The sequence below is a fragment of the Delphinapterus leucas genome, chromosome 12 (assembly GCF_059928025.1).
Source record: "Delphinapterus leucas isolate spDelLeu-1000000601 "Yukka" chromosome 12, BTC_Dleu_Yukka2, whole genome shotgun sequence".
Lineage (NCBI taxonomy): Eukaryota > Metazoa > Chordata > Mammalia > Artiodactyla > Monodontidae > Delphinapterus > Delphinapterus leucas.
The window spans coordinates 35067467-35087852 of NC_143140.1; the positions used below are offsets into that span (position 1 = coordinate 35067467).

Sequence of the window (20386 nt, forward strand, 5' to 3'; positions counted from 1 at the left end):
TTCTGAGTTTTCTTGTAACTTGTTGAGTTCCTTCAGAAGAGCTAATTTGAATTCTTTATTAGATCATATGTTCTGCACCTTGTAGCTTGGTTGCTGGAAAATACTATTTTCTTTTTGTGATGCTGTATTTCCTTGGTTTTATTTATAGTTCTTGTGGATATGGTTTGATGCTGTCACATTTGAAGTAGTAGATATCTCCTTAACTCTGCCCGTGCCCTCTGCATATGACATATTATCTTTATAGTGTTGATATTTGAGTTTTTTCCCCTGTGAAGCTATATCTGCTCGAGTATACTTCTTACCCCCTGTGGGCAGACTTTTAAGCTTTTATGTCTACTTGGCTTTTAACGTTTCACCAGGTTGGCTGTTGGAAACCTCTTTTGTTTCTCAGAATTTGGCCACTATAGCTCAGATTTGTGGTTTCCCACTTACTGTGAGAAACCACTGACTGTGGTGTCTTGTTTTCTTAGTGGGCTGCCTGTTTACCAGCACACATTTCCGGAGGTTCACTCTGGAGTGAGCACAAGGAGCCAGCAGCGAAGTGGGAGGAGGTGTGGGTGACAGCACTGAGGTGTATTGAGAGTGCCCACAGACCTAGTTGTGCAATCTCAGTGGGTGGTGTTCCAACAGGCTCATGGCTGGCGTGCTACCCCTTTAATGTGATTCGAAATTCTTTTCTCCTCTTTGCCATCATCCTCCCTTCCCTCAGTTGTGAAGCTCCCACCTTAGTACTCCAGGTGCTGGTGAAGAGAAATGGGTTTCTCCAGCCATATCCTGCCCAGCTGGGGTAGCCTGTTACCCACTGCTTTCTTTTCCCCATGAAGGAGAGGTTACCTCCACTGGATAAATCAGCCTTGTTCAGTGTTTCCTTGGGGGAGGGGCAGCACCAGTAAAGTTTCTCATAATTCCTTCTCTGTGACCAAATTCAAGTCCTTTTGTGAAGGCTGTACTTCTGCAAGTTCTCTTTCATGCATGAGTGCCTGCCAGGGATAGCACTCACTCAATTTTTGCCTGATAGCAGCCAGTGGGGGTCTAGGCAGATTTGCTGGCCCTGCTGGTTTGGCAGCCCTTAGAGAGGTTTGTCTGTTTCTTGCTACACTGTTGGCGGAGATTCCTCACGGGTCCCTTGGAGTGAGGTGCTAGGTCCCAAAATACCCACAGAGGTGATTCATTTATGTAAGGATATCTAAAAAGGGAGATATAAAGGAGGACCATCTTATGCCACCATGTTGCTGATGTCACTTCCTATTATACTTATCATTATTAGGCAAAGAATAATTTAACTATAAAAACAGTGAACACTATTTTGGTCCATGGAACTATCATGCTGACCCTGGCATTTTTTTAATTGAAGAAGACAGTCAGTGAAGGCTATTTAAATTGCTATATAGTTGAATGTGCTTTGACTTCTTTAACATTCATATTTTTCCTTTGATATAAATGGCCTCATTTTTATTTTTATTGAATTGCTCTGTGAGGTAATGATACTTTTGTATCTCACAGTACAAGCTGGTTAATTATTTGCTTTAACAATTAAAGTGTTATGTGTATAAATATTAGCGGTTTAACCTTTTTTTTCCTAGAAAAGAATGAAATTAAAATGAAGTATTAATGTTATATTTAAATTCCAACTATTATAATAATGTCTCAGATAGCAGATAGAAGCCACTGATAGATATGTATCCTTTTCAAGTCTTTAAAGTATCACAGATGAGTACCTTTTTTTTTATAAAATTTTCAAAAAACATAGTGTAGTATTCAGAATAATGGCCCCAAAGATGTACACATTCTAATGCCCAGAATCTCTGAATATATTGTCTTACAAGGCAAAAGGAATTAAGGATGCAGATGCATAATTAAGATTGCTCATTAGTTCACCTTGAGGTGGGACTAATCTAATCATTGGAGTCCCTAAATGTAGAAGAGGGAAAAGAGAGAGTCAGAGATAAGTGATCTTAAAAGGACTCAGCTTGCTCTGCCTGCTTTTGAAATGGGGTTAGAAAAGTCATGAGCCAAACAATGTGGTGTCTTCCACAAGCTCAGAACAGCAAGGAAACAGCTTCTTCCTTGGAGCCTCTAGAAAGGAATGTAGTTCAGTGCAACCCCTTGATACTAGCCTAGTGAGACCCATGTCAAATTCTGACCTATAAAACTGTAAGATAATAAATTTTCATTGTGTTAAGCCATTAAATTTGTGTTAATTCATTGTGGTAGTAATAGTAAACTAATACACTTAGCAAAACATAATTCATTCTATGTCTTTAAAATTATCTTCCCTTTCCTTCAGTTTAGCACTAAATACTTACTGAGTTTCTACCGTGTCCCAACCTTATGTTAGATTCTAGGGACAAGAAGAAGAATAAGTCACATATCTTGTACTTGCCTTTGTTTCCTTCAATGGTACTTCAAAAGCACTAGATGGAAACTAATATTAGAATATTTTCTGAAGGTGGAAATTATCAGTTTTTACAAGGCCACAATTATCTCTGTATCTCCTGCCTTTAAAATTTGTACATAAAAGTAGAAGAAATAGAACTTACAGTAAGATGAATTAGATTTTTGACGTTTAAATTAACATCTAACACAATGTCATAAATTTTCCTTTTAGAATAATTGTATTAAGTTTAAAATGCATATTTATAAATGCAGATTGGTGATGGTTTCATATTGCTATAGATAACTGAGTTTCGTTCTACTGATTGCTTTATCTCTTGGGAGTGTGCTGGGTTTTTCTTGTTTTTACATATGCCTTGTAATTTTTTTCTTGAAAGCATGTTGTCTTCTGTAGGTCCATAGAACTGTAGTATGTAGCTTTCATCTCTGGAAAATGGACATGCCTCTCTTTCTGCTAAGAATGTAATATGGGCATTTCTTACTTCATTTGTTAAGACTACTATCGCCATTGACATGTTCTACTTTTGTCAAAAATCTAATGACTATGTATATTTGTTTGGGTTTATTTCAGGACTCTATTCTGATCTGTTGATTTAATATGTCTATCCTTTCATCAGTACCACCCTGTCTTGATTGCTTTAGCTTCCTGAAGTCAGATAGTATGATTCCTCTTTGTTCTCTTTCAAAATTGCATTGGCTATTTAGTTCCTTTGCCTATCCATATCAACTAGTCCGTATCTTTAAAATATCCTGGTGGAATTTAGAGTGGGATTGCCTTGAATGTGTAGATCAATTTGAGGAAAGTTGACATTTTTAAAATAATTAAGTTACCACTTTTGAACAATAACAAGTTAAATATTCCATTCCATAAACGTGATGTATTTTTCCATTTATACAGGACTTTAAATTTTTTTAACTTTCTTTAGATTTTTATAATTTTCAGTGTACAGATTCTGTACATATATTTTTACATTTATTTTAAGTATTTTTTGGGGGAGTGCTATTATAAATGACACTGTTTTCTTAAATTTTTATTTTTTTGCCCATCAAAAGTGTGTAGAAATACTATATATTTATATGTATATCTTGTATCTTGTGCTTTTGATAAACTCAGCTTATTAACTCTAAGAGCATTTTTGTGGATTCTTTGTGTTTATAGACAGTTGAATGCAAATAAAGACATGTTTGTATCTTGCTTTCTAATCTGTATACCTTTGTTTCTTTTTCTTGCCTTATTGCACTGATTTGGACTTCCGATGTTATGTGGATATAAGTGGTAAGAGAAGAGGATATACTTGATTTTGATCTTAGGGGAAAAGAAGTCTTTCTTCATTAAGTATTATATGAGTTCCAGGGGTTTTTTTAATGTCATTTATCAAGTCAAAGAAGTTCACTTCTATTACTAGTGCTGAGAGTTTTACCATGCTGAGTTTTATCAAATGCTTTTTTTCTGTACCCATTGATAAGATCTTTAAAAATTTTTTTTCAAATTCTTTTTATTCTAGTAAAATACACATAACATAAAATTTACCATTTTAACCATATTTAAGTGAACAGTTCAGTGATATTAAATACATACATAACACTGTAAATCATCACCCCCATCCATCTTCATAACTCATGTTCATAACTGAAACTTTACCTATTAAATGATAACTCCCTGTTCCCCTCACCTCACCTTTGGCAACAATCATTATACTTTCTGTCGCTATTATTTTGTATCTAAGCACCTCATATAAGTAGAATCATACAGTATTTATCTTTCTGTGGCTGTTTTATTTCACTTAGCATCATATGGGTTCATCCATGTTGTAGCATATTGCAGAATTTCATTCTTTTTAAAGATTGAATAATATTCCATTGTATGTAGATACCACATTTTGCTTATATATTCATCTGTTGATGGACACTTGAGTTGCTCCCACATTTTAGGCATGTGAATAATGCTATTATGAACATGTGTACAAATATAAATGTCTCTTCAATAACCAGACTTCAACTTCAATTTTTTTAGTTATACACTTAGATTGGAATTACTAGATTATGTGATAATCCTGTTTTTAATTTTTTGAGGAACTGCTCTGCTGTGTTCCACAGCAACTGTACTTTTTTACATACTTAACAACAGTGCACAAGGATCTCAATCTTTCCACATCCTTGCCAACAATTGTTTTCTGGTATTTTTTTTTTTTTTAAATAGGAGCGAGCCTTATGTGTTTGAGGTAGTATCTCATTCTAATTTTGATTTGCATTTCCCTAATGATTAGTGATGTTGAACATCTTTTCATGTGCTCATTGGTCATTGAATATTTTCTTTGGAGAAATTTCTATTTAAGTCCTTTGCTCATTTTTAGTCTGGTGGTTTATTTTTTTTATTGTTGAGTTTTAAGAGTTCTCTCTATACTCTGGATGTATTAATCCCTTGTCAGATAAATGATTTGCAAATATTTTCTCCCATACTGTGGGTTGCATTTTCACTCTGTTGATAGTGTCTTTTGATGCACAAAATTTTTAAATCTTCATTAAGTCCAGTTTATTTATTCTTTATTTTGTTACCTGTGCTTTTGGTGTCATATCCAAATAAACATTACCAAATCTGATGTCAGGAAACTTTTCCCCTATTTTCTTCTAAGAGTCTTATAGTTTTAGGTCTTACATTTAGATCTGTGGTCCATTTTGAGTTAATTTTTGTGTATGATGTTAAATAAGGGTCCAACTTAAATCTTTCGCATGTGAACATCCAGTTTTCCCAGCACCGTTTGTTAAAAAGACCGTCCTTGCCCCATTGAATGGTCTTGGCATCTCTGTCAAAAAAGATTTGAACATATATGCAAGGGTATATTTCTGGTCTTTATTCTATTCCATTAGTCTGTATGTTTGTCTTTATACCAGTACCACAACACACTATGTTGATTACTGTTGCTTTGTAATAAGTTTTGAAATCAAGAGGTATGAATCCTCCAGTTTTGTCCTTTTTCAAGATTATTTTGGCTCTTCAGGATTACATGAAATTCTATATGATTTCAGGATGGGTTTTTCTATTTAGGCAAAAAATGTCATTGAGACTTTGATAGGGATCACATTGAATCTGTAGATCACTTTGAATAGTCGTGACATTTTAACAAAATTCTTTCAATCCATGAACATGGGACATGCTTGCATGTTTCGTGTTGTTTAATTTCTTTTTGCAATGTTTTGTAGTTTTCATTGTACAAGTCTTTTGCCTCCTTAAGTTATTTCATAAGTATATTTTCCTTTTTGATGCTATTGTGTTTGAATTGTTTTTGAAATTTTCTTTTCAGATTGTTTGTTGTTATTGTATAGAAATGAAACTAATTTCTGTGTGTTAATTTTGTATTCTGCAATTATGATTAATTCACTTATTCTAATTATTTTGTGTATGTGGAATCTTTAGAGTTTTCTACATATAAGATGATGTCATCTGCAAACAGAGAAAATTTTACTTCTTTCTTTCCAATTTGGATGCCTTTTATTTCTTTTTTCCCCCTAATTGCTGTCTAGAACTTCCAGTACTATGTTAAATGGAAGTGGTGAAAGTAGACATCCTTGCCTTGTTCTTTATCTTAGAGGAAAAGCTTTTAGTCTTTCACTTTTAGTCTTTTGAGTATGCTGTTCACTGTAGCTATTTCATCTAAAGCTTTTGTTATGTTGTGGTATTTTTTTTTCTATTCCTAGTTCTTGAGTGCTTTTAGGAAAGAGTGTTGAATTTTGTCAGATGCTTTTTCTGCATCAATTGAGATGACCATTTATTTTTCCCTTCATTCTGTTAATGTGGTATATTACATTGATCAATGTCCATTTGTTGTATCATCCTAACATTCCAGGAATAAACCCTACCTAGTCATGATGTGTAACCGTTTTAGTATGCTGCTAAATTCAATTTGCTAATATATTTTTCGAGGAGTTTTGCATCAGTATTCATAAGGGATGGTAGTTTGTAGTTTTCTTGTGTTTTTGTCTGGCTTTGGTATTAAGGTAATGCTGACCTTATAGAATGAGTTGGGAAATATTCTCTCCTCTTTGGTTTTTGGAACAGTTTGAAAAGGATTGCTTCAGTTCTTTAAATATTTGGTAGAATTCACCCATGAAGCCATCTGGTCTAGGGCTTTTTTTATGGTCAGGAGATGTTTGTTTATTGATTGAATTTTCTTAATAGTGATAAGTCTATTCAAATTGTTTATTTCTTCATAATTCAGTCTGGGTAGGTTTTGGGCTTCTAGGAATTTTTCCATTTCATCTAGGCTATCAAATTTGCTGGTGTAAAATTGTTCATAGTACTCTTTAGTTATCATTTTGCTTCTGTAGAATCAGTAGTAATATCCTCACTTTCATCTTTGATTTTAGTAATTTGTATCTTCTATCTTTTCCTCTTAGTTCATCCAGGTAAAGGTTTGTTGATTTTGTGCTCTCTTCCAAAAAACAAATTTTGGTTTCATTGATTTTCTCTATTGTTTTTCTGTTTTGTGTTTCGTTTATATCTGAGCTAATCTTTTATTATCTCCTTCCTCTGCTAGCTTTAGAATTAGTTTGTTCTTTTTCTAGTTCTTTAAGTTGTAAAGTTGTTTATTTGAGATTTTCCTTGTTTGTAACATTTACAGCTATTTGTTTACCCTTTAGCATCACTTTGGCCATGTCCCATAAGTTTTGGTATGTCATGTTTTTGTTTTATTCATCTCTTTAAGTGTTTTCCAATTTCCCTTGTGATTTTTTCTTTGATCCATTGACTGTTTAATCTTTAGTGTTTAATATAGTTACTTATATGGGTTGATTTTCAAATGTTGAATCTCATTTTTTATTCCTAGAATAAACCCCATTTAGTGATGATTTATTATCCTGCTTCTATATTGCTAAATCCTGTTTGCTCATCTTTTTAAAGGATTTTGTGTCCTTTTTCATATGAGATGTTTGTCTGTGGTTTTTCTTTTCTTGATGTCTTTGTCTTTTGTCATTAGAGTAGGTTATGACCTCATAAAATTAGTCAAGAAGTCTTCCCTCTTTCATTTTCTGGAAGAGATTGAGTAGAGTTGGTTTGTTTGTTTTTTTTTTTACCTATTTGATAGAATTCACCTGCAAAATCCTCTTGGGCTGGTGATTTCATTATTTTTTTAACTACAAAATTTCATTAATAGACATAGGACTATTCATGTTATCTATTTATTCTAGAGTGAGTTTGGGTACTTTTATGTTTGAAAGAACTGGTCCATTTCATCTAATTTGTTAGTTTTTTGGGCAAAGAGCTGTGTGTATTATTTTTCTTATGCTTTTTTTTTTTTTTTTGCTGTACGCGGGCCTCTCACTGTTGTGGCCTCTCCAGTTGCGGAGCACAGGCTCCGGACGCACAGGCTCAGTGGCCATGGCTCACGAGCCCAGCCACTCCACGGCATGTGGGATCTTCCCGGACCGGGGCATGAACCCGTGTCCCCTGCATCGGCAGGCGGACTCTCAACCACTGCGCCACCAGGGAAGCCCTCTTATGCTTTTAAAGTATATGGTGTCTATATAGATGTTGCCAAAAGATTTCTGCTTCTTTTCTCATTTTTTTCCTGTCAGTACTTACAGAGTTTTATTATTATTGTTGACTCTTCCAGTGAACCAATTTTTGGTTTCATTGATTCTCTGGAAAAAGAATGTGTGTTCTGCTGCTGTTGAATGGGCTATCTTATAAATGTCAATTAGTTCAAGTTCTTGATAGTATTGTTCAGATCTTCTTTATCTTTTCTGATTTTCTGCTTGTTTTATCAGTTACTGATAAAGCAGTTTTGAAGTCTCCAAGTAGAATTGTGGATTCATCTATTTCTCCTTTCAGGTTTGTCAGTTTTTGCTTCATATATTTTGAAGGTCTTTTTTTAAGTACATAAACATTTAGGACTATTATATCTTTGGGGATAACTGAGTCCTTTGTTATGAAATAATCCCTCTTTATTGCTGGTAATATTCTTTGTTTTGAAGTCTACGTTGTCTCACATTGCTATAACAACTCCAGCTCTCTTTGATTAATGTTTGCCTCGTATATCCTTTTTCATTCTTTTACCTTTAACTTATCTTTGTCTTTATACTTAAAGTGGTTTTCTTGGACACAACATATGGTTAGGTCTTGCTTTTTTAAAATCCAATCTGAAAATTCTGTGTTTAAATCAGTATGATTAGACTGTTTGCACCTAATATGATTTATTTATATAGTTGGATTGATTGAAATCTACTGTCTTTTCAGTCTCTTCCTATTTCTTTTTTTTTCTGATGAAAGTTCATAATGCAATTGACAAGGAAATTTAGCTATTTCTGAGATATACATTTTAAAGTAATAACTAGAATTATGACTTATAACATTATACCAGAACATATAAGATTTTTAGGAATTTCATACTTTTTATGATTACGTTTAGTGTCTACTATTTGCTTAGTATTTAATTTTTTTTCTTTTTTAGCTGATAACCTAAGGTTTACAAAATACACCTTTATGTGTAATGAGTCTACTTGCAAATAATACATGCTTCTTATGTAGTATAAGGACCTCACCACAGTATATTCCCAGTTTTTCCTTCCCGTACTTTTTGCTAATGTTGTCATAATTCTTCTATTAGAAAAGGCACTATACACTACTCCTATTATAGACCAGAGCTTGGCAAACATTTTCTGTGAAGGACCAGGTAACAATAAATATTTTTGATTTTTATGTACCACGTTGTTTTTGTGACTACTCAGTTCTGCCACTGTAGTGTAAAGGTAGCCATAAGCAAAGTGTAAACAAAGGTGCAGAACACTTGTCTTGCAGAGGTCAAGATTTGGTTCATGGGCACTGTGTTGCTGACCACAGCTTCAAACATTTGGTCATCTTATAAAGCAATTAAAAGTAAAAGAAAAAAAAAGAGTATTTCACCTTCATTTATTGCATTTCCAATGTTCCTCATTTTTTAGAGTAAATCCAAGTGGATGTTAGGTATCACATTCATTCTCCCTCAAAAATTTCCTTTACCATTTCTTGTAGTACTGATCTGCTTGCAATGAAGTTTTTTACATTTTGTTTGTATCTTTTATCTGAATGATACTTCGTCTGCTACAGAATTCTCAATGGGCAGATTTGGGGGTATTTTATTTGTTTTCTTTTGGAACTTTAAAAATATTATGCCATTGTCTTCTGTCTTTCATGGTTTCTGATGAGAAGTACGCTGTAATTTTTAAACATCTTTTTATATCTTAATTTTCCTGTATGTATCTGTCTTTTTTCTCTGACTTTCTATGCAATATTTTTTCTTGGTTTTTGATTTTTAGCAGTTTTAATATATCTTTAGTTGTTGTTTTTTGGTATTTAGCCTTCTCCGTGTTCTCTGAGCTTCTTGAATTTCTTGCGTTTTGTCATTAACTTTGCAAAATTCTTAGCTGTTATTTCTCTCTATATACCTTTTACTTCTGAGCTTTCAATTACATGTATGTTAGAACTTTGATATTTATCCCAGAGGTATTGGATGCATTGTTTATTGTTTTTTGCCCCCAGGCATTTTTTCTAATTATATTTCTGTTATGATAATTTCTTGTGACATGCTTAATTACCTGACTCTTTCCTCAGCTCTGCTGTGTCTGTTCATGAGTCTGTTGAAGGCATTCTTTATCTCTTTTAATGTTTTTATAATTTCCAGCATTTCTATTTGATTCTTTTAGTTTTCATCTCTCTGCTAATATTTTCCACCTGACCTTACATGTTGACTATCTTTCCCATTAGATCTTTTAACATTTAATCATAATAGTAATTTAAAATTCCTTGTTTAGTGATTTCAACATCTATTTCAGATCTGGCTCTATTGATTGTTTTGAATGTGCATTATTTTTCTTGCTTTTTTATGTCTTATAATTTTTCTTGAAACTGTCATCCTGCATAATTGTGTTTATGCCTGGAAATGGGCTTTCTTTCTTTCTATTAAATCTTTAGTTTGAAAGAATGTTTGAGAGTTTGAAAGAAGCACTAAGTTCCCTATATGTAAAAGAAACTATCACAAGCTCTGTTGAGGTAACAAATTTACATACTGTTTTACTGTCTTCTTGTTATTAAATTTTTTTTTAATCACTTTTTGGGGGAGGTCTTACTCTTCATAGTTCATTCTCTCATGTATACTTTTTAAAACAGCCTTTTAGGTTATGAACTGAATTTATTCCCATTTTACAAATGTGAAAACTTAAGTAGACAAACTTACCTGAAGTTAAACATCTATCAAACGGCAGAGTTGGGACTGGATTCTCCAGGTCTATCTGATTTCCTACCTGTGTTTTTAACTATTACCCTGTTTAGAAGCATTTAGCTTAACAAAAATATTGTTGGGTATCAGTTATATTGAGGATCCAGTGGTAAGTGCTGTGGAGGGAGGATGTGATCATTATGAAGTGGTCTGCATTTAATATGCTAATATTCTAAGAATGGACTTTAAAGAGTATCCCTTTTCCCTTAGCAATTGGAGTGGTAGAAATACACAGTAAAAGATTTTATTTATAAATGATACTTGGTGTACATATTTTAGAGAAACCTTTTGGGTTACTGTGAAGGATTCATTAACATTTAAATGGGCCAGTTCTCCTCAGGAGTAGGAACATCATTGGCTTGGTTCCCAGGCCATTACTTGTTCAAAGCTCATGAGTAACACAGCCCAGAAGACACTGTACAAAGATAAATTGGATTGTAGAGCACAATATGGGGGTATAATTCAACATGTGGAAGTGATAATTGACTGAAACACAATAAGAGGATAAGGAAGAACAGAGAACATTCTCCCCAAGCCTTAGAGTATACCTTCAGCAAGGATAGGGAGGAAGAAAAAATCATTGGATAAGAACAAGTTGATAAGGTGTTTAGAGAATCAGAATACTGGCAATGCTGTACAATAGAACTTTCTGTGATAATGAAAATATTCTATATCTGTGCTTGTAGATATAGAAAATATTCTATATCTGTGCTGTACAGTAGAAAATATTACCCACCTTAAATTCCCTTTCAAGCTAGAGGACTTCCCAAGCATTGTCCACCCGGGATTTAATCCACTGATTTTGAGGGCTGGTTTACTTCTCCTAATTATGCTTAGGGCAGACTGACTTCCTTTCTCAGTTACTTCTCTGACTTCACGTTTTCACTTTATTTTAGACAGGTAATTCTTTACTCTCTTCAGCTCTTTGGCTTTTGGAAGTTTTTTGTTCCCATATCTTATTTAATAATTTGTTTTTGTTGGGAATGTTGGTCTAAGTAACCTAATCTATTAGAAACAGGAATCTTGTTTTTAATTTCATCAAAGCATGCCGTGTTCATAATTTTCCTGAGCTCTATGGCATAATCTTTCTTTTGTATGTTTCTCCTTTATAATGTTTTCCCATGTTCTTTTTCACCATTTTTTTTTGCAGGATTTTTTCATAGGTCCCATGTTGAGAAAATCTTTATTGTCACTTTTCATTGGTGATGTCCTTCTTATAAGCTGGAGAAGTAGGCAGCTTGAATGTTTGATCAGTTGTCTTCCGACACTTTTCTCATCAACATTGTTTTTCCATATGACTGCTTTCTTAGGTAGCCAGAATCTCCCCTGAAGCCCCATACATTATAGATTCTTTTTCCTATCTCTTTGTGTTCTTATTGCTATTTTTATTTTCAGATTGTATAGGGGACAGATATCTTTTTTTTTTTTTCCGTTAACTTAACCTAGAAGTTCTGTTTTGTCTTTAGATGGGACTGCTGTTTTTACATGACATAGTTAACACAAATTTAAGTCTTAAAATTTAGTTCTCTGCCAGTTTCTAACCTTGCCTTTTCTGTATCTCCACATGCTTATCTTTTGATAACATTGCATTTTCCTCCTTGTCTGAAAGAGTCTGTTAAATGATTTAGAAATTAGTACAATACTTTTAATGGCCTCTTGCTTCTTTATATATGTAATGAGGCTTTAGATTAGTTGATTTCAAAGATTTCCCTCTCCAGTTAGTAATTTCTTTGCAGGCTTATTGTTTCTAAAACTTTCTTTTTGTAGTTTATCAGTTCAAAAGTAAGTAGGTACTACAGGGATAAACTGTAATTTAAAAAATTTCTTGAATCTTCTGTTAAGTGATATTGATCCACACAAAAATCTGCACATAAATGTTTATAGCAGTTTTATTTATAATTGCCAAAAATTGTAAGAAACCAAGATGTCTTCAATAGGTAAGTGGACAAACTGTGGCACACTGATACAATGGGACATTATTCAGCAATAAAAAGAATGAGTTGTCAAGTCTTAAAAAGACATGAAACTTAAATGCATATTTCAGAGTATAAGAAATGTCTGAAAATGTTACTTTATGATTCCACCTACATAACATTCTGGAAAAGGCAAAGTATATAGAGATAGTAGAAGGATCAGTTATTTTCTGGGGGATTGAGGAAGGACATGGAGGAGGGATTAATAAGTGGAGTACAAAGGGTTTTGAGGGCTGTAAAACTATTCTGTGTGTTACTGTAATAGTTCATGACACTATACATTTGTCAAAAGCCATAGAACTGTACAATACAAAGAGGGAACCCTAATTTAAACTCTGGACTTTAGTTAATGATATACCTACATTGGTTCATCAGTTGTAACAAGTTTACTATACTAATGTAAGATGTTAATACTAACAGAAACTGTGTGGCATGGGGGGATGGTGAGTAGCAGAGGAGAAGATAGAAACTCTACTTTCTTTATAATTTTTCTGTAAACATAAAACTTATTCTAGAAAGTAAAATCTACTAATTAAAAGATACCGATGCCTGATAAAAAGTTTAAAGTATTGAGTATACAAAGTAATCAAATAAACTTAAGTGGTATCTAAGTAAAGTAACAAAACAACATTATTTGAGAATATGTTTCTTTTTATTGTTAACAATTTGGTCGTTATTCTGCCGTATTTTTTTTTTTAACAATACCTGTATTTTTTACCAATACCTTTATTTTTTTAACAATACCTCATTTCTGTTCCTGTGTTTATTTTTCTTTTCTTTTTGGTTGTTTCTATTAGGTGTACTAGCCCTATCTTGGTACCCACCTGACTCAAATGATGAGAATGGAGAACCTACTGATAACTTGGTACCAACTATTTTGGATAAAGCTCATAAATATAATCTGAAGGTATTTAATTTAATTTCTTTTATTGAGATGTAATTGGCATATAACATTAGTTTGTGTTCAACATAATGATTTGATATATGTATATATTGTGAAATGATTATCACAGTTAGTCTAGTTAACTTCCATCACCACATGTAGTTACAATTTTTTTTTCCTATGATGAGAATTTTTAAGTTCTATTCTTTTAGCATCTTTTAAATATACGATACAGTATTATTAACTGTAGTTATCAAGCTGTACTTTACATCCTGGAGGCTTACTTATTTTATAACTGGAAGTTTGTGCCTTTTAACTATCTTCACCCACCCCCTGTCTCAGGCAGCTACAGATCTGTTCTCTGTATCTATGAATTGGTTGTTTTATGTTTTCTTTTTGTGGGGTTTTTTGGTGTTGCTTTGTTTTGTTTTTGATTCCATATATAAGTGAGATCATATGGTATTTGTCTTTTTGCTTCCTTTGGATAAGTACCCAGAGGGGGAATTGCAGGAAAATATAATTCTATTTTAAATTATTTTAAGAAACTCCATACTATTTTCATACTGGCTGCATCAATTTATATTTCCACCAAAAGTGCACAAGGGTTTCCTTTTCTCCACATGCGAACACTTCTTATTTCTTGTGTTTCTGTTAATAGCCATTCAAACAGGTATGAGGTAATATCTCATTGTGGTTTTGATTGGCATTTCCCTGATGACTGGTGATGTTGAGCACCTTTTCAAGTACCTGTTGGCCATCTGTATGTGTTCCTAGGAAAAATGTCTATTCAGAACTTATGCCCATTTTTCAATCAGATTTTTTTTTGCTAATGTGTTGTAGGAGTCCTTTATATATTTTGCATATTAACCCCTTGTCAGATACATGATTTGCAGATATTTTCTCCCATCTATTATGTTACCTTTTCATTTGTTAGGGGTTTCCTTTGCTGTACAGAAGCTTTTTTGATGTAGTGCCACTTGTTTATTTTTGCTTTTGTTGTTTTGGTTTTGGTGTCAAATCCAAAACATCATTACCAACACTAATTTCAAGGAGCTTACTACCTTTATATTCTTCTAAGAGTTTTATGGTTTCAGGTCTTATGCTTAAGAATTTAATCCATTTTTAGGTAATTTTTGTGCATGGTGTAAGATGGTGGTTCAGTTTCATTCTTTTGCATGTGGCTGCTCAGTTTTTCCAACACCATTTATTGAAAAGACTGTCCTTTCCCCATTGTATATTCTTAGCTCCTTTGTTATTAACTGACCATAGGTGCCTGGGCTTATTTCTGGGCTCTCTATTCTGTTCCAGTGATCTATGTGTCTGTGTTTATGTTCTGATTACTATAGCTTTGTAATATAGTTTGAAATCAGGGAGTGTGATGCCTCCAACATTGTTCTTTTTTCTCAGTATTGCTTTGGCTTTAGGGTCTTTTGTGGTTCCATACTAATTTTAGGATTGTTTGTTTTATTTCTGTGAACAATGCCTTTGGGATTGCATTGAATCTATGGATTGCTTTTGGTAGTATGGACATTTTAACAAAATTAATTCTTCCAGTCCATGAGTGTGGGCTATCTTAACATTTATTTCTGTTTCTTTAATGTCATTTATTAACATCTTATGATTTTCAGTGTACAGATCTTTCATGTTCTTGGTTAAGCTTATTTCTAGGTATCTTATTCTTTTTGATGCAGTTGTACAATAAATAGGATTGTTTCCTTACTTTATCTTTCTGAGTTCATAATTAGTGAATAGAAATGCAAGTGATTTGTGTATATTGATTTTGTATCCTGCAAGCTTATTGAATTTATTTTAACAGTTTTTTGATAAAATCTTTAGAGTTTTCTGTATGTCACACAGTGTCATCTGCAAATAGAGACAGTTTTACTCCTCCTTTTCTGAATTGGATGCCTTTCATTTGTTATTGTTGTTGCATTATTGCTCTGGCTAGGAGTTCCAATGCTTTATTGAATAAAAGTGGTGAGAGTGGGTGTGCTTGAGTTGTTGCTGATCATGGAGGAAAAACAGTCGACTTCTCCCTTGAGTATGATTTTAGCTGGAGGCTTGTGATATATGGCCATTATTTTGTTGAAGTACTTTTTCTCTATACTCACTTTGTTGAGAGTTTGTATCATGAATGGGTGTTAAATTTTGTTGAATGCTTTTTTCTGCTTTTTTGAGATGATCACATGACTTTATCCTTTATTTTGTGAATGTTGTATATCACATTGATTGATTTGAGGGTGTTAAACCATCCTTGCACCCCTGGAATAAATTCCACTTGATCAGAGCGTATGATACTTTTGTTGTATTGTTGAATTCAGCTTATTAATATTTTGTTGAGGAGTTTTGCATTTCTGTTCATCAGGAATATTGGCCTGTAATTTTCTTTACTGTGGTGTCTTGACTGGTTTTGGTGTCAGAGTAATGCTTGTCCCATAAAATGAGTTTGGACATGTTCCCTTCTTTTCTAATTTTTGGAAGAATTTGAGAAGATTGGTATTAATTCTTCTTTGAATATTTGGTAGAATTCACCAGTGAAGCTGTCTGATTCTGGATTTTGTTTGTTGGAGGTTTTTGATTACTGATTATCTCCTTTCTAGTAATCAGTCTGCTCAGATTTTGTTTCTTCATGATTCAGCCTTGGAAGGTTGTATGTTTCTAAGAATATATCCATTTGCGATGTCAGTGGAGTATTAAAGTGCCTTATTATTATTGTATGGCTGTTTTACCCTTTAGGTCTGTTAATATTTGCTTTTATATTTGGATGCTTCTATGTTGGGTGCATAAGTATTTACAAATGTCATATCCTCTTATTGTATTGATCCCTTTATCATTATGTAATGACCTACTTTGTTCTTTGTCTCATATTACAGTCTGTGTTTTATGTTCTTCTTTGTCTTATGTAAGTATTCACCCCAGCTTTCTTTTGGTTTCCAAGAGCATGGGATATATTTTTCCATCCCTTCGTTTTCAGACTGCGTGTGTTTGTACATCTAAGTGAGACTCTTGTGGGTAAGATATAGATGACTTTTAAAAAATCTGTTTAGCTACTCTCTGGGTTTTTTGCTTGCTTGTTTGTTTGTCTTCCCAGAATTTGTCCATGTACACTTAATTATTGATAGGTATGGAGTTATTGCCATTTTGTTTATTGTTTTATAGCCGTTTTGTAATTTCTTTTTTCCTCTCTACTTCTCTTGATCTCCTACTTTGTGATTTGATGATTTTTTGTAGTGGCAGTCTTAGATTCCATTCTCTTTATCTTTTGTGTACTTAATCTAGGTTTTTGCTCTGTAGTTACCATAATGCTGACATAAAACAATTTATATTTATAATAGTCTGTTTTAAGTCAATAACAAATTTGGTAACAGTCTAAAGCTCTACATTTTTACTTACCCCCATTTTATATTTTTGAAGTCACCATTTACCTCATCTTATCTTGCATATTCACTATCAAATTATTGCAGTTATAGTTATTTTTACTGTTTGTCTTTTAACCTTCATACTAGTGTTTGTATAAGTGACTAATCTATCACGTTTACAACATTAGGTTTTTCTAAATTTTACTGTATGTTAATTTTTACCAGTGAGATTTATATATTTGTATTTTTCTCCTGTTACTGACTAGCACCCTTTTGTTTCAGCTTAAAAAGTCCCTTTAACATTTCTTATAGGACTGGGCTATTGGTCATTACTCTATGTTTTATTTTTCTGGAAAACTCTTTATATCTCCTTCAATTCTGAAGGATAACTTTACCATGTAGAGCATTCTTGGTTGGCAGTTTAATTATTTCAGAGCTTTAAATATAACATGCCACATCCTTCTACAATTTTTCTGCTGGAAAATATGCTAATTGTCTTTTGGCGATTCCCTTGTGTATAAGAAGTTGTTTTTCTCTTGCTTCTTCATACAGTCTGTCCTTGCTTTTAACTTTTGATGATTTATTTATATTATATATATAAATAAATCTGGATGCTGTTTCCTTCCCCTGATTAGGGAAGTGTTCAGCCACTATTTCTTCACATAAATTTTCTGCCCTTTTTCTCTCCTCATTCCGGGAACCTGATGCGAATAATGGTCCTCTTGATGTTTTCCCATAAATTCCATAAACTATCTTTGCTCTTTTTTATTCCTTTTTCTTTTTGCTGCTCTAGTTGGAGGAGTTAAACTGCCCTGTCTTTGAGTTCACTGATCTTTTGTTTTGCTCTTAGTCTGCTTTTGAACCCTCATATTTGTCAGTACAGTTGTTGTATTCTTCAACTTCATCATTTCTGTAGAGTACTTTCCTTTATTTTCTGTTTCTTGAAATTCTCACTTTCATGTTTTGTTCTGACGTTGGTGAGCATATTTATTACTTATTTTGAATTTTTTGTCATGTAAATCATGTATCTCTTTTTCATTAAGTATTTTCCTGAAGTTTTTATCTTGTCCTTTTATTCGGAACATATTCCTTTGTTTTTTCAGTTTCCCTGACATTTTGTGTTGGTTTCTATGTATTAGATGAAACAACCTCTTCTCCCAGTCTTGAAGGCGTTGCCTCATGTAGGAGATGAACCTTAACGTTTAACCCTGTCCTATTTCTTGGCTGTCTCTCATATCCTTGTGATTGTCCAAACCACCTACTTGGTTCTTAGTGGCTCCCAGCCGTTGAGGGTTTCCCAAGACCTGCCAGTGTCCTAAAAGGGAGGATCTCAGTCAGCACCTAAATTCAGGCTGATTGGAAGCCAGACTTCGGGCAGCAGCTTTTAAGTTATACATATATACCTCTTTCCATGGAAGCCTGGGAGATGGATATTTCATTCTGCTTCCTCTGTACTGAGCCCTGCATGATAGTTAAGAGCCATTTCTTCCTTTGTGCCATCCCATTAGACCCGTGAATACAATACCCACTAGCCACCAGAGCCAGGCTATCGAGGGTTATTTCTTGTGGGCAGAAACCACAAAAGTTGGTGCACCAAATGTGGGCAGAAGCTCCTTTCTCAAAGATTACCACGACCTGGGGCTGGGCGGAGGGTGTTTGCAAAGTAGGTGCCCACTTCTTTCCCTGGTCTCTGCACAAGATTGCAGTTGGCCCCTAGATGTGTGTTTAATTTGATGTCTTCCCCTCAGGCCAAAGCTATGAAAATAGGATATTAGTCCTCTTTCACAGAAAGATTGGGTGCCTTTCTGTTGCCTCTCTGCTTTGTCCTGTGGGTTGTTGCTGGTTACGAACTCTTTCTCTATTTGTTTCAGTCCTATGGGACTCATAAATGTCCATCACTCTGGCCACCAGAGCCAGGTGATCGAGGTAGTGCCCCCTTACTTAGCAGCAGCCGCAAAAACCAGGCCATCAGATGTATGTATATACGAGCTTCTTTCTGGAAGATAAGGTGACCTGGAGTGAGATGGGGGAGGCTCCTTGGTCTTTGGAGAGTATTCAGTAAGCTTCTAGGTATGCCTTAAATTAGGTGCCTGCCACTTAAGCCGAAGCTTTAAGATAAGCATATAAGTCTCTTTTACAGAAAGACTAGCCATTTTAATTGGCTGCCTTTGTGCTGGGCCCTGGGGTGTAGGCATAGTGAATCCTCATGAGCCTTTTAAGTATGTTTCTCAGTTCACTATAGCCTTGTGTGTCTCATGGACAACAGCCCTGTTAACTTTCAAAGATGGTTTTGGGTGCTTGTCTCTCAGGTGCAGGTCTTAAAAGTTGGGGTGCCAGATGTAGATTTCACATCCTGTGCTCCTCAGGAAGAAGCTCAGAGTTGTGGGTTCCCTCCTGATTATGGGTCTCCATGCTAGGAGTGGAGTTTATGGTTAGATTGTGTCTCAGCCTCTCCTACCCATTTCAACATCAGTCTTTTTTTGTTTACCCAGTATGTAGGAGTTTATTTCAGAGAAAATTGTTCCTTATATAGTTGTAGATTTGGTGTGTCCCTGGGAGGAGGTAAGTTAAGGCTCCCCTACATTGCCGTCTTGAACTAGAACCTCTAAAGGTATTATTGATAATAAAATATAATACTTGTGAACTATCCTTTTGGACATGAAGATAGTAATTATAATTTTTGGAGTAGTTGTTTTAATTAAAACTTGATGTGAAAATGACTTGGAATCTTTTTTAATAATACATTTTTTCATTAAAAATTTCTGAGTTCCAAACCTCATCTAGATCATAGCTTATTATTAAAGTTTCCTTACTATTATTCTGTATTGTTTTATATTCATATACTTGCTGTTTATTTTAGCAGAAAAGAAGGAAAATCGCAGTGTTTTTATGAAGATAATACAGTAATTAGTGAGATTAACATGTCTAAGTATCTTGGATGTCAAAGATTTACTAAAAACAAGTTTTGTTAACCATATGAATTTAAATATTTCTAAAGTAGTTAGAAAACAAACTGCTGCTTAAAAATTTGTCAAAATCTGTATTTCATTTAAACCTTGTATAACACATACACACACAAACACATACACACCCAGGTACATAAAAAATGCAGGTGAAAGTCTGAAGACAGTTGTAAGACCAAGTATATTCTACCCAGATAGTAAGGCGTGTTACAAATGTGGGGAAATTTCTCACAGTATAAAATTTTATTTATTTATTTCAGAAATTAATGAATCATGGAAACAAATAGAAGTAATGATGAAAAGGATTTTGAATAGCACCGCAAAGGAAATTTTATAATGAATAGCAAGAGAATAAGAATCGTTTTTAAAATCCAAGGATACTTTTCAAAAATTGGTTACGTGATAGTTAGCAACATTAATCTTAATAAATTCACAAAAAATATAACCATATGGTCTGCATTCTCTGACCATATTCAGTATAACTGAACATTAAAAATAAGGCCAAAATAAACATTTAAAAAGTAAAAAATTGTCTAAAATTTTAATTATAACATTAAAACTAAAA

General features: G+C 33.7%; 1 protein-coding gene across 1 annotated transcript in view; it reads left to right on the plus strand.

Moving 5' to 3' along the window:
• The window catches only part of MANEA (mannosidase endo-alpha), a 74148-nt gene that overhangs the window by 20056 nt on the left and 33706 nt on the right, over positions 1 to 20386 (plus strand). Inside the window, exon 3 of the mRNA XM_022552790.2 lies at positions 13414 to 13523. Within this exon, the coding sequence (XP_022408498.1) occupies positions 13414 to 13523 (110 nt within the window). The remainder of the gene's footprint in view (positions 1 to 13413; positions 13524 to 20386) is intronic.